Source organism: Diaporthe batatas (assembly GCF_019321695.1).
Source record: "Diaporthe batatas strain CRI 302-4 chromosome Unknown Contig00023, whole genome shotgun sequence".
Taxonomy (NCBI): Eukaryota; Fungi; Ascomycota; class Sordariomycetes; order Diaporthales; family Diaporthaceae; genus Diaporthe; species Diaporthe batatas.
In genome coordinates, this window is record NW_025408570.1 from 51,832 (window position 1) to 65,787 (window position 13,956).

General features: G+C 54.7%; 4 protein-coding genes across 4 annotated transcripts; 3 read left to right on the forward strand and 1 right to left on the reverse strand.

Annotated features, from left to right (window-relative positions):
- Positions 1-481: 481 nt before the first annotated feature.
- KVR01_013060 (uncharacterized protein) lies at positions 482-1,586 on the forward strand (the record flags this gene model as incomplete). The annotated part of the gene is made up of 2 exons (XM_044788107.1): positions 482-1,445; positions 1,537-1,586. 2 exons carry the CDS (start codon positions 482-484, stop codon positions 1,584-1,586), a joined length of 1,014 nt encoding a protein of 337 aa, XP_044637936.1.
- A 308-nt stretch (positions 1,587-1,894) lies between these two features.
- Positions 1,895-7,238, reverse strand: KVR01_013044 (uncharacterized protein; the record flags this gene model as incomplete). Its single annotated transcript, XM_044790124.1, has 4 exons — positions 1,895-1,971; positions 2,449-3,691; positions 3,774-6,458; positions 6,696-7,238. 4 exons carry the CDS (start codon positions 7,236-7,238, stop codon positions 1,895-1,897), a joined length of 4,548 nt encoding a protein of 1,515 aa, XP_044637920.1.
- A 165-nt stretch (positions 7,239-7,403) lies between these two features.
- Positions 7,404-9,916, forward strand: KVR01_013126 (uncharacterized protein; the record flags this gene model as incomplete). The annotated part of the gene is made up of 2 exons (XM_044787707.1): positions 7,404-7,838; positions 8,000-9,916. The coding sequence occupies exon 2, from the start codon at positions 8,516-8,518 to the stop codon at positions 9,914-9,916; it is 1,401 nt and encodes a 466-aa protein (XP_044638002.1). The 5' UTR covers positions 7,404-7,838; positions 8,000-8,515.
- A 1,588-nt stretch (positions 9,917-11,504) lies between these two features.
- Positions 11,505-13,662, forward strand: KVR01_013096 (uncharacterized protein; the record flags this gene model as incomplete). The annotated part of the gene is made up of 4 exons (XM_044792029.1): positions 11,505-11,930; positions 12,408-13,143; positions 13,235-13,388; positions 13,545-13,662. 4 exons carry the CDS (start codon positions 11,505-11,507, stop codon positions 13,660-13,662), a joined length of 1,434 nt encoding a protein of 477 aa, XP_044637972.1.
- Positions 13,663-13,956: the final 294 nt, after the last annotated feature.

Here is a 13,956-nt window from a genome sequence, read left to right on the forward strand (position 1 = left end):
AGCAGAATAACGTTCCAAGGTTTGTTCGGCATGTCAGGAACAGGCCAATGGCCCCCTGCAGGGTGGTATTCTCATCGAACCGGCCCCATCGGGCTGACGACCCGGGACTGATACGAGTTGTCTCTGACTGATCTACATGTGTACCCTTGTCCTGTAATGAATTCTCCCGTGGCAGAAGGTTCAATGGCCGCGACTGTGCAATAATAGTAACAATAGGTAGTCTACACGGTACACAGTACGGACTCGGAGTGCTCCGTATACCCCCCCCATCGTTGAGATAATGCTGCAACCCCAACCCTGGACATCATACCTAGACTGCCGTCACCTGACCGCAGCACATGGTCAACTTCATTTCATCTTCAATGTTGATGCAACACCTTGACTTTGGACGCACCACCACCACGCAACGTCGGGCCCACGACTATAGCATGGGATGAGCATTCCAAGTTGATCAAGGCTCACCGTCGGTGCCCAAGTGACCATGAAGCCCAGCCAGCCTCGATGTGCTGCCTCGTGGCGGCGCAAGACGTCGGACCTCGCCGATGCCCTCCTCGAGGCCCGCGTCCAAAAGTGTGAGCAGATCATCGGCTACACGTTCAAGAACCGCGCGCTCATCAGGGAGGCCCTGGTCCATCAACGCGCCACCAACCAGCGCCTGGCCCTTGCCGGGGACAAGGCCGCCGACCTCGTACTGGCTGCTCATTGGTATCGCACCAGACACAGCGAAACTGGCCATCTCGCCCCGAGGCAGTGGGCTGGCCTGAAAAACGACCTGCTTAGCAACGCGAACCTCGCAAATGTCGGCCAGCGTCTGCGAATCCTCGGCGCTAGTCACATCCATTCCGGCCCGGCCCGGGCCACCACCGTCGAAGCCGTCATGGGTGCTGTCTGGCTCGACTCCGATCATGGCCCTGCCGCCGCCCTCGAGTCCGTCATGCGAACCTTTGGCCTCTTGACCCACCCCCTCCTGCTCTCCCCCACCACCGCCAGACCCACCCTCGACGGATCCGCCACCTGGTCACACCAGCACCTGCCCGCCCGCTTCTTCAACGGCCGCCACCCAGCCTGCCACCCAGCCCGCCACAGTCTTCCAGGCCTATGGTCACGCCTCAAATCCCTCTTGTTCACTTCCAAATCCACTGTCGACACAGCCCATGAGCATCATGGCCTGGAGCAGCACGCCTCAGCCGCCGTCCCCTCAACCAACAAGCAGACAGCCACCCCCTATCCTGGCCCTGAGCCCGACAGCACTCTGCCCGCCCCGAACTCGGTGGTCCAGAGCGGCCGCGCTCCCACGGCTGACAGTCCTGCCGGCCGTGGTGGGACATTCACTGGCTGGTATTCCTGGGACACTGAATGGGCACGAGTGAATTCTTTCATAGTGGCTGTCGCGAATGACCCCTCCAACCTCGACAAGCGGCTGCTTCCTTTGCTGCGTCATCACCGTGATGTGCTCAGGGCAATCCCACATAGAACACTGAAAAACATTTCTACTAATCACCCTTCAACTAGTGGCTTGTACTTGGCCACCCACAGCGCAGATGAAAATTGCGACAAAGTCTTGGCACAGCAAATTGAACTTCTGAGACGCCTGCGCCGGGAACTGAGAAGAAGGCGCAGAAATTCCGAGATGAGTTCCTCCGGGGAGGCAAGACTCCAGCAGCGTCTGACGAAACAGCTCTGGGCGGTCTGGAAGGGTAGACTCTGGCTGTGGCTCCCACCAACTGCCGAACCAGGCCAAAACTCAGACAGCCCACCCAAGACCCCATCGTCCGACTTGCCAGTGACGCCCGCAGTCGATTCGATAGGAACTTTGGCTGCTTTATCACCAGGGGATCAACGTCCTGAGAGGCCACACTCGGTCTTGTGGACCACCAACGTTTCCCAACGCAAATCAGTCGATTGGAAGCACTATTTGCAGTATCCCACCAGCGCACCCGACAAGATCGCACAGAGCAAAGCCCATATGCTCTAGCAGTACAGAATGCTTAGGTGGACCATCCCGCAGCAGCATCGTGGGCAGTGAATGTGATGCATCGACCGAACTTGGAACCCCATCGAACGCTCCACACGCCAACTGCTCTACTCAGACTCCACCAGAATACCCACGTATCGGCAGCCTCTGGTACATACCAGTTGACATTATTGTTACCCTGGCCAGAGAAATACCAATTATGCTCAAAGGATGTGCCACAGGTGCACCCGGATCCCCCCGCCCCTGTAGCAAATTCATAAGCTCAACAACACCTAACGCCTTTCCAATGCCGATGCATGTGCCCCTACGCCAAGTTCCTTCCCCGCGAACATCAAAACCACTGGAAATCAGTCAGTTAAGGGCAAAAGGCAACACAGATAGTACGACACGTGATTTGCGCGACTCGGGGGCTAGATAACGGGGCGTCGCCCGTTTGGTGGATCAACTTACGACCTCGGTGAACTCCTCTTCACCAATGCCGCTCCTCTCACACATGCCTTTGAACACGCCACCCAGCTCCCAAAGCTCCCTGGGCGTGCCGAGCTCGATGATTTGGCCTTGGTGCATGACGCATATCCGGTCGTAGCGGATAATGGTCCGTATCCGGTGCGCAATCGTCAACACCGTCTTGCCCTTGAAAGCCTGTAGCATTGTGCTCTGGATCTTCTCGTCCGTCTCCAGGTCCACGTTGGACGTCGCTTCGTCGCACACGACAATCCTGCTTCCCCTGACCAGCACCCGGGCGAGTGCAAGGAGCTGCCGCTGCCCGAGGGAGAAGTTGAGGCCTTCTTCCTCGACCTTGTCGTCTAGGTTGAGCGCGCCAAGGTGGGCTTGTTGCAGAGCATGGATCAGCTGCCACTCGGAACAGTTATTGAACGGGTCAAGATTCGACCTCACGGTGCCGCGAAACAGCGTCGTGTCTTGAGGGATGATGGAGAGCCGTGAGCGAAGGGCTTCCAGAGGCAGTTTTGAGATGTCCTCCCCGTCAATGGCGATGGACCCGCCGCTGAGCTCCTGCATCCGGAACAGGGCCCCGATCAGGCTGGACTTGCCAGCCCCAGTACGCCCGATAATACCGATGCGCTCGCTCCCACTGACCCGCAGGTTGAAACCTCTCAGCACTTCGGGAAGGTCGGGTCTGTACCGCATGCGCACGTTGTCAAAGGTGATCTCGCCGGCAAATGGCCACGCCGAGGTCGGCGGCCTCGGTGCGACACCGTTGTTGACGGTCGCCCCCTCTTGCGGGATGTCCTTGCCGTAGGAATAGAGCCGCTCGGTGGCATTCATCGCGTTTTCAACATCAGCAAACTGCCTCACGATGAACTGGAGGACCTGGGTGGCGCCGAGGATGTACGACAGGACCAGCCCAGAAATGGCCGGGGACTGTGTGAAGCGCTCCTGGACAACGACAATACCCACAGTGAGGATGAGGATGACGCCGACCAGGTCCAGGCGCATGTTGAGCCACCGCTGATTAGAAAAGGTTAGATAGTTGGCACTGTCCATGTTGTCTATTGCTACTTTGATCGTCTTCACGAAGCGGTCTTGTGAGTCGTAGCTGCGGATGCACGAGACACCACTCAGGCCCTCGGTGAAGCGTGCGAAGACGACAGATCGGAGGACCGCCTCGTACCGTTTTACTTCACGGGCAGATGCACGGTAGTAAGCGGCCGAAAAGAAGAATATTATCATGACGGGCACAAGGGCACATATAAACTAGTCGCCCGACACGTCAGACATTGGTCAGCCAGCGCAGGTCAGGAGCCGAAACTCGGGGAAATTGATGAGTTGCACTCACCCAGTAGAAATAAGAAAGAATCAAGGCAAAAATGGAGATGACCATCGCTATCGAGATGCAATAGAGGCGAAGAGCCTCCGTCAGAGAATAATCCATCACATCAACATCCTTGGAAAAGCGGTTCGTGATGCGACCGAGAGGCGTCGTGTCAAAGAACGCGATGGGCGCGTGCAGTATTTTCCGCAGCGCCTTGTTGAGCATCTGGTTGCTGGAGCTGGTGCAAGTGATGGCAAGGCAGATGCCAAATGCGTACAGGAAGAGAGCCTGGGTGACGCAGAGCATGACATATATGCCGATGTACGTGTTCTCCGGGAGGCCATACTTGTCCTGACTCCACCACGCCAGCCAGAGGCTGGAGAGGATGTTCAGGCCCTGGGCCAGGCACAGGAGAGGGATTATGAGAGCGACTAACACCATCGAGTCCGCAGAGGTAATGTACGAGGCGTACACTGACCAGGGGATGCTCTTGGTATTCTGGTCCTCGGTCGACATGAGGTCCTTGAGCTTGCCAGCAGCCGCCTTGGCCGCTTTCGCGGCAGCAGAATTAGGGGCGCTGGCCACGGGACTAGCTGCTGCTGCTGCTGTCGGTATGGCTGAGTCGGCGGTTGCTTCGTTGTCCTGTTGTGCCGCCGCGACCCTTTCATGGACCATGGCAGCAAAGTCCTTGTTGCTGACCATCAGGTTGAGGTATGAATCTACGGCCCTGACGCAGCCGTTCTCCATCCAAATGATGCGGTCACACTGACTGAGGACGTGCATCTGGTGCGTCGCGAGGACTCGTGTCTTGTGGCTCAGGAGGCCGCATATGGCCGTCTCGAATATGAACTTGCCAACAAATGGATCAACCGCGCTCAAGGGATCATCTAACAGCAGGATGTCGGCTTTGGAATACACGGCTCGGGCCAGGCTGATGCGTTGCTTCTGCCCCCCGGATAGGTTGATGCCCCGCTCGCCAATCTCTGTTGCATCACCGTGCGGAAGCGTCTCGAAGTCTGCAGTCAGCGAGCATGCGTGAACAACAACTTGATACCATGCCTCGTCGACCTGGCCGCCGAAAATGATGTTGTCCTTGACGGTAGCGTTCTGTATCCACGCGTATTGGGCACAGACGGCCTTGGTACCTCCCCAGACCACCGAGCCCTCCGTCTTGCGCATGTCGCCTGTCAGGGCGGATAGCAACGAAGTCTTCCCGGATCCAACACCGCCGATGACAGCGACCAGCTCGCCACGGTTGATGTCAATGTTAATTTGACTGAGGGCAAAGGGCTGCCCCTCTTCGACCAGTGTCGCACTCGAACCATGCTTCTCAGTTCCCATACTCCCGGGCGTCTTCCCCCCAGCACCCGGTGCTGGCCCCTTTGAGAACTGATTTTCCCATGTGAAAGCAGCACTACTCACATGGATGGCGGCCTCCAAGTTGGGATCGACCTCGAAGACCTCCTGTTCCTCCTCCAGGAGGTATTCCTGGATCCGTTGCATGGATGCCCAGGCGTCGACGGCCATGCCGAGGCAGACCGGCAGGTACGTCAAAGGGCTTCGGAGACTGTTGAAGATGGCCATAGACGAAAAGACCACAGCTGGTGAGAGTCCACTGTGGGTCGTGGCGTATGTGACGAAGGAAAGCATGGCTGCAAAAATGGGCACTGTCTGCGATACAGCAGTGACTATGTTGCGAAAGGCCATGAAGAACTGCAGCGCTGTTGTCTCTGTGGCTCGGATGCCGACGATGCGCTCGACGAACGAAGTCTCCCAGCCAAAGTACTTGACCAGTCTGACTGCCGACAGGACTTCCTGAGTGAGGCCTACTCGCTTGTCTGTGACCTGGTTGATCTTCTTCCGCCGGGCGTATAAGTTGCCGACCGTCTTGGCGAGGAAGACCATCGCCACGATCAGGATCGCCAGGCCCGCCAGAGCACTGTAGCTCAGGTTGACGATCAAGAGTGCCACTGCAATAACGGTGATAAGCGGCGCGGTCCACACGGTATGGATCAAACCCGCAGCTGCGTCGATACGTGCCGAGTCAATGGCCATCAGGCCGATAACTCGCCCATTAGACCATCCCATTTCTGCAACAGCAGAGCTCTTCTTCTTCTTTGCGTCGTTTATCTGCCTCGCCTTCGCCTGTGGTTCCGCCGCCTCCTGTTTCTGTCCCGCCGGGTCTTCATCATCGCCGACCAGGGTTGCCTGTGTCTCGCTGAACGACGGCGGCTTGATTCCGTTCCGGGCCCGCCCCGATATCCTCAGTGACTTGTTGAAGATGGCAGTGATGAGAACCGCTCGTGTCTGACCGCCGACCATGTGCCCATTGTAGAAGAAGTGGTTTGTGCAAAAGCTTTGGACGACCTGCATGCACACAATTCCCAGCACTAAACCGTAGCCGTGGGAAACGGGCGGTGGCCCAACGCCCTCGAAGCTGGCATAGTATGACTCCAGGGCGAACTGGATGAGGTAACGGAGAGTGTAGGGAGAACCGACAACAAAAAGATCCGAGATCAGCCGGCACAGGCCTCCAAAGAGAAACTCGGCTTTGAAGGTGCTGTACAAGGCCCAAAACAGGGGTGCTTTGTAACCTGCTTCCACGCCCTTCTTGAAGGCGTCGCTGACAAGATCGGCGTGTGCCTCGACAGAGCGGTCAGGATTGAGAAGCCATATGTCATTTATTTTCAAAGGCCGCCGGAAACCCACCTATGCAAAATTGGTCAGTCACCAGTCAATGGAGAGCAAGGAGGCTGGGTCAGGCATATGCCCGAGCTCGCAAATTTGTGCTGTTTGACGTGTACTATACGCCTTTGGAACGGCTCAGCTACCTGATTCATCCAATCTGTCCAAGCGATGGTCCAAATTCAAGACAGAGTGTGTGACTTGGAAGGGTGCTTTCTGGGAAAACAGTCAGGTGAAAGCAATGGGAACTTCGACACTTACGGACATCATTGGTGACATCCATTGAAATGTCAGCCGGCTGAAGATCCCGGCAGCATACTCGGGTGAGACGGTCCTTTCGGAGGGGTATGGAGGAGGAGGCCTTGTCCTGGTGAGCCAGGAAAAGAACCCCTTGCCCGCAGCTCTCTCCTCGCGGGTCTGTTGTTTTCCATTCTCCAACTCCGACGTACTGGCTCTGATTGTGGACGTCGTGGAATCGCTTTCTCTCCTTTCTGCCCCCACGTCTTGATAGGCTGGAGGCGATGTCTCTCGTCTTCCTCGCTTCAGTGGGTGCTCGTCGACATCTGCGATGGTCGACGGTGATATTGTTCTCGAGGATGATGACTGGAGAGATGACTGCGAGTGTTTGCGGCTTGAACAATTCGAGTCGAGACCCGTGTTCGCCATGAAAGAGCCGGCCGGATCAGCGGACGATGATTCAGCTTGTTTATTGTCCCTTGAATCACCGTCATCTGAATTCGGGGGACACACTTCTTCGATACCATCTCCCAGATCAATCTCTGTGAACTTGGACCCAGATCCCATGGTGACACTTTTCCTTGGACGACAAATAAAAGGCCAGGGCTGAGATCAACGCCCGACCTTCAGGTTGAGCTATTGGCTAACGTACTTGGAGGTGTTAACTACACAGTTGGCCTCGCACCCCGGCCCGGCATAGGGCACCTGGGACAGCAAAGTGAAAAGAATGACGGTGTATCGGCCATCTTTGTGCCAAGCCATGGCAACGGAGGGCACATGGTTTTATCGCGCTGCTGCCGTGATGCAGGGAATAAGCACCGTTCTCACTAACGCAAGAACAACGTGCCAGCGGAGTCATCGCTTTGAAATTTTGCCATCGCGTGCCACGATTTCGTAACTGGTCCTGCATGTGAGCGCCGTTCACGTCAAGTTCGGCCATGATATGGCTAAATTCCTAGGCTTTGGCCCGCTTCGGAAGAGGATGTCAGCAGAAATGTCAGCCACGGATGGGTGCATGACACCTTGAAATAGACAGTGGCTGACAAGAAGCTCGCTCCTTTGTTCACCCCCAGGCGTGGGTCTAAAACTGTCACTCACCACGCTTCCTGACAGGTTCATTCTTGCCTAGTCTTCAAGCACTAAGAATTTTTGACAGGTCTTACCTAGGTATGCTAACCTCTCTCTTCCTTCATTGAAATGGGGAACCTGCGTCCATACCCAGGTAGCTGTCAGCACTCGCGATAGCATGTCGCCACAGTGACCGTTTTGCCTTCTGCTATTCTCAGTTGGGCCGACCTCAGCTGCTTCTAATGATGTTTACCGGCCAGAAGCGGAAGAAGATCTTGGCGTAGGATATTCGGTCTCAGACTATTGAAACTTTGAGCCTCTTGTACAGACAAGCGCCATGCATCATTGTCATTTCCTTGACGCGCTGCGGTGCATCGCCGCGTCTATCCCGCACTGCATGGCACGAATCCCTGCAATTCTGGGGGCGAATAGACGTGAAAGGTGATTGAGCTGACAATTGCGACATTTTTTTCAGAGCAGTTGACAGATATTTCGAACCATGAGCCAATAATCTCATTCCTAGCTTAGGAAACGACAGGGCTGGGCGGGCCACAGTTTATCAATCTTGGAAGATGCTTCACTGGAAAGAAGAAAGAAGGTAGAGAAAAGCTTGCTTATAAGAATGACTGCAGATCCTGTCAGACCTTGTTGTCATGATTAACATCACAGTTTGGCCAACAACGACGATTGCCTGAGACGAGACCTACAGTTCCTGGGATCAATCGAAGAGTGTTGCCTTCAATATCAGGCTAGGCACGCCAATTCCTCTGGCTAAAATGGCTTCTAATCTTCCGATAATCACTCTCGACCAAACTCTGTTCGATCTCTACAACCTGGATGGAGGAAACGGTGACGAGGTCGGCTTTGTCATGGCCGTGCCTCCTCCCGGACCACAAGTTGCGCCGTCCTTTCCGAAGCCAGTCAAGTATGCGTATCAGTCTCCGAGATACCCGAAGCTCGACAACGACATCTATGCTCGTATTTGTCTAGGGTCCGCCGCTCAGTACCACGCCTTTCAGACTGGACCTATCCCTCTTTACCTTTTCGACGTTGAGGCGCCAAAGAGTGGTTTCTTCGCCAAACTCACTGCGGTGCCTGGCCACCGCGAGGATGCCGAGCGTGTCTACTCCCAGCTTGACCCCGCCCAAAGGCCTGATGTTAGATTCATCAGCGATCCATCTGATATCAAGCGAGCAGGGCCCACTCGGCTTTTTTCGTACACCCCATTGGATATTCTGGAAGGCCGTACCGTGACAGTTGACACAGATGTCCACTACAAGCTGTTGTCCAAGAGGACCCTGGCTTTTGCACCTCTGAAAAGCCCTCGGTCCGATGTCATCGACTCGCAGCTGTCACCAGAAGAAGCCAAAGACCCACTTCTGGTAGCTTCCGAGGTCGAAAAGATGCTTGCGCCCATCCAGAAGCGTGAGTTGCCATTCGTTGTCAAGGTCCCTCAGGCAGTTGGCGGTCAAGGTGTCTTCGTGCTCAAGGACGAGGCTGATCGTACCGACTGTCTCGAGGGCCTCCAAGAAGAGACTGTCAGCATGATCCAGAGTGTCAATATCGCGAACGAGCATCTCAAGCCTGCCTGTCTCATCCTTCAGGACATGCTTCCAGGTGTTCCCCGCGGCCTCAACCTCTTTGTCACCAAGGCTGGGCGCTCCGTATGGGTCAGCTGCACTGAGCCGATTCTGGACGAGCGCAACTACTGGAGCGGTGCCTTTGTCGACTTTAACCGTCAGAAGCACTGGGAAGAGTATTACGGCGAGACTGCCAGGCAAATCTCTAAGTATGTCTTTGACCAAGGGTACTACGGTCCCTTGGGAGCGGACATCATGCTCGACGAGAGCGATAGGCAGCATGTCATCGACTTGAACGTGCGGTTGACAGGTAGTTACATATTGGGACTCATGCGGAACCACTTCACTTCTCGGGGGCTGAACTGCGCCTCCCTGTTGACGCCTCTTGCCGTGAGAGGAGACCGCAACGCCTTCGAGGCCAAGTTTTCCAGGGAGTTGGAAGAGGGACGTCTGGTCATCACTGGTTGGACGCATGGTCGTGGCGGACCTGGCGGGATTTTCAGGTACAGCATCGGCTCCTTGGTGGTTGGCGGGGAGGATCAGGAATCTATGCTGGCCATGATGGACACGGTGAATGCTATCCGGATCCGGAAGTAGTTTTGGAGTCGAAGCTGGCGCTGTTCACCTGGGCAGCCAGGGATTTCTTTTGTCTTGGCGTCTATCAGTAATTCATAGTGGTATTCTGGGATTTGGTAGTCGCAATTTTGATTTGGCAGTATGGGAATCTAATTGATTGTGCAAAATTCTCAAAGATTAGAGCAAAGTACCAAGGTAATATCAAAGAAATTGCACCATTGTTTCCGAAAACATGGCGGCAAAGCAAATTGAGCCAGTCCAGACATGCTATTACGTGCGTCAAATAACACCAATGTGCATGCAAATACCAACTTGAAAACACCGTATCAAGACCGAAAATGCTAAGTAATATCAGTACCTACATATAAACGGTATTAACTGAATGTTCTAGTTTGGTGGAATCTAGCTGTGAAGGTGACGGAAGCAATCCTTTTCATAATACATAAATTATGCCTTTTCCTTATACATAGCTAGTACATTCAGTATAGTTCCGAAGTAAGAAGGGAACTAAAAAGTATCACATGTGCAGTTATTTCGTTTCTATTCCGCATATGTCCAATCAACAATATAGATAGTCTATATTTATCAGACGCCTTTAGGCGACTTCATCCTCCTGGATACATGCTGGCTGACTGTAATTTGACTTCCGACGCGTCCAGTGGCGATGATCATCTCATACGGATGATGGATCTCCCCTTTCAGTCCACTCTGGGACTTCTGTCTTCCAACAACGGCTTTAGATATTTTCTGAATCCCTCTTCATTAGATCTCACAGACTGGTGAATGAGAATATGGAAAGTTCTGGGTTCAAGCAGCTTGTGCACCCATTGAAAGATTTAAATGCTGTATGTAATTAAGAGAACATTGACCCACACAGGGGTAGTTTGTGGAATGAGGCTGACATGATGACAGTGGCTGACAGGAACCCTTTACGCCATTCTGGTGCCAGCAGCCTTCAGTGTACCACCTGTTATGGTTTAGGCATTTTGTGCTCTGGTGTCCGATTTGCCATCGCCACAATGATGTCAATAGACCTCTACTGTCGTATCTAATCAGAAATCACAACGAAGTGGATGGTGAACCTGAGCCTCCGGGGCTGACGGTGAGAGTTGCCACGCAGAGGGAGCCTCGTCCTTCTCGGCGTGAGAAGCATGCAATGATGACCAGAGCCCACACACATATCGCCTCGATCATCTCCATGATCAGGGCCGTTTGGCTGACAAGTTGCCCCATGATGCAAAATCCATTCGCCCAGCTGGGAATGACAGGCTTCTCATGCATGTCATCAAGGCGAGGCTTTGTGAATGACTTTTGTGTTTCCCATACTTAAGAACATGACATGCCCTTCGCTGTCACTCCTGTCATTCTCATCATCATGCTCTTCAACACTGGCTCGATATTTGGTAAGCAGCGCGATTCACAACGCTCAGTACGATCACCACTTCTCACGTCGTCCCAAGCTTACAGTGCATAGCTTCGTATTAGCTAACGCTGCACAACTCCACAGCGTCGCGTTCGACGGGTGCAAGAACATACCCGGTCAGCAAGCCGGACTCTTCCAACCCATATAGGAAACACACCCCAGCGGACTGCCAGATAAGCGCCCGTCATGCAACTGCTCTCAGCATATCTCCCCGTCTTGGTTGGGTGTCTTGTGCTGCTGGTTCTGGCAAGCAAGGTGCAGAATTACCTTGAGGCCCAGGCCTTTGCGCAAAAGAACGGCACGCAGCCGGCGAGGAAGCTGCCGCAGTGGGAGCAATGGGTCGGGATCCAGAACGTGCTCGAGATGCTGCGGGCGGCAAAGAACCACGGCATCCTCGAGCTGGGGCTGCGGCGGTACACGGCCATGGGCAAGACGTTCGAGACCAAGGCGCTGGGCAAGACTTTTACGCATACGATCGACCCGGAGAATATCAAGACTGTGCTTTCGACGAACTTCAAGGATTTCGCCGTGGGTCAGAGGATAGACACACTCGGACCGCTGCTTGGCTCGGGGATCTTCACGACGGATGGGGCGGCTTGGGAGCATTCCCGGGTGAGTTGTCCCCAATTTCTTGTTCATTTACTTGTTGCTCTTCTCTTTCGATTTGCTCGCCTTATACGAACGGCGGCCGGCTCGTTGTCTTGGCTGCTCGGCAGTGGAGTTACATCCCGCCTGTCATACACCTGTCATCCACTCAACTCCGTTCCTTTCTTCCCGGAAAAGAGTCCCTTGCATTGTCGGAAGGCCCGGTCAACGGTTCTGAAGCTACACTCGGCATCCCGAGGTCTTTCCTTGAGACACTTCGGTAGTATCCTTTTCAATACGTCCGCGCCGGAGTGGCCTCCGTTCTGATCGTCGACAGAAACGGGGAATGTCTGACAGCCTTTCCGGATTCCAAGCGTTATCTGATTGGTCACAAAGCAGCTTACACTCCTCCGCCGCCACCGCGGCCCCGTCATTTCTTGCCTCACTGCCCACAAGGCCTGACTTTTGAGGGTAGTAGAAGCTGATCAAATCCTCATCTTACAGGCACTTGTGAGACCGACCTTTGCCAAGTTGCAGGTCAGCAACCTGGATACCTACGAGGAGCATGTATCGCACCTGATCAGCTTGATCCCTTCGAATGGGGCGACGGTGGACTTGGCGCCTCTCTTCTTCCGGCTGACGATCGACGCGGCCACGGAGGTGCTCTTTGGGCGGAGCCTCAACACGCTGCAGAAGTCACCGGACTCGGAGGAGCACATGTTTATGAGGGCCTTCGACACGGCCCAGTCCAAGGCGCACTTCCGGCCGAGGAACTGGTTCATGGCCAACTACATCTTCCGGGATGCGGAGTGGGATGCGGCCCTTGTGACTGTGCACAGCTTTGTCGACAGGTACATCTCGAATGCCTTACAGAAGAAATGCGCCAGTTCACGCGCGAGCACGGGGCCTACCAGCCCGGGCAGTAAGGCGGCGGCCGGAGAAGAGGACGACGACGACGACTCTTGCATTGTGGGGCCGGACGGCAAGAAGAGGTATGTATTCCTGTACGAGATGGCCAAGGAGACGTCGGACCCGATTGAGTTGCGACACGAGCTGCTAAACGTGCTTCTGGCCGGCCGCGACACCACTGCTTCGCTTCTGTCAAACACCTTCTTCGTCCTGGCCCGGCGCCCAGATATTTGGGCCAAGCTCAAGGAAGAAGTCGATGTGCTTGGCGGTGTTGCTCCAGACTACGACACTCTCCGTGGCATGAAATATGTCAAGTTTCTATTGAACGAATGTGAGTTTCAGCACCTCAAATCATCCTGCCACTCACTTCCAGTTTACAGAAAAAAGAGGATTAAGAATATCGTGCTAACAAGCCCCCCCAGCTCTTCGCCTCTACCCAGTCGTCCCCCTAAACTCCCGCATTGCAAGCCGCAACACCGTGATCCCCCACGGCGGCGGGCCCGACGGCCAGTCCCCCGTGAGCATCGGCAAAGGCGAGGGCGTCTCGTACTCGGTCTACGCCATGCACAGGAGGAAGTCCGTGTTCGGGGACGACGCCCACGAGTTCGAGCCCGAACGCTGGGCACGAGCCGACATGAGGCCCGGATGGTCATATCTCCCGTTCAACGGGGGCCCACGCATCTGCCCGGGCCAGCAGTTCGCCCTTACCGAGGCAAGCTATGTCGTTGTCAGGCTGGTGCAGACATTTGATCGGATTGAGTCGAGGGATCCAAACCCGTGGACCGAGGGTCTGGGGCTGACGACTGTTAACCTGAACGGGGCCAAGGTTGCGCTCGTCAAGGAGGCATAGGCTGGCGGATAGGTTGAGTCAACAGTTTGAAGTTGATTTTGTATGGTGATAATCATGGTGGCATAGCGCGTATTGAGTTTGAAAATCCATTACAACTTACACCTCAACATGGTTGCTTGCCGTCTTCTTGAGCAAGGATTCCCACACGTCGCGTCATGTACAAATTCTTCTCATCACGGGCCTTTGGCACAAGCATCGACGCCACCCGTGGACCTGAGTGTATGGATATAAGTGGATTCACATCGCCATACACGAAATATTTTTTTGTTTAAATATCTACGTGCAAGTCATAAA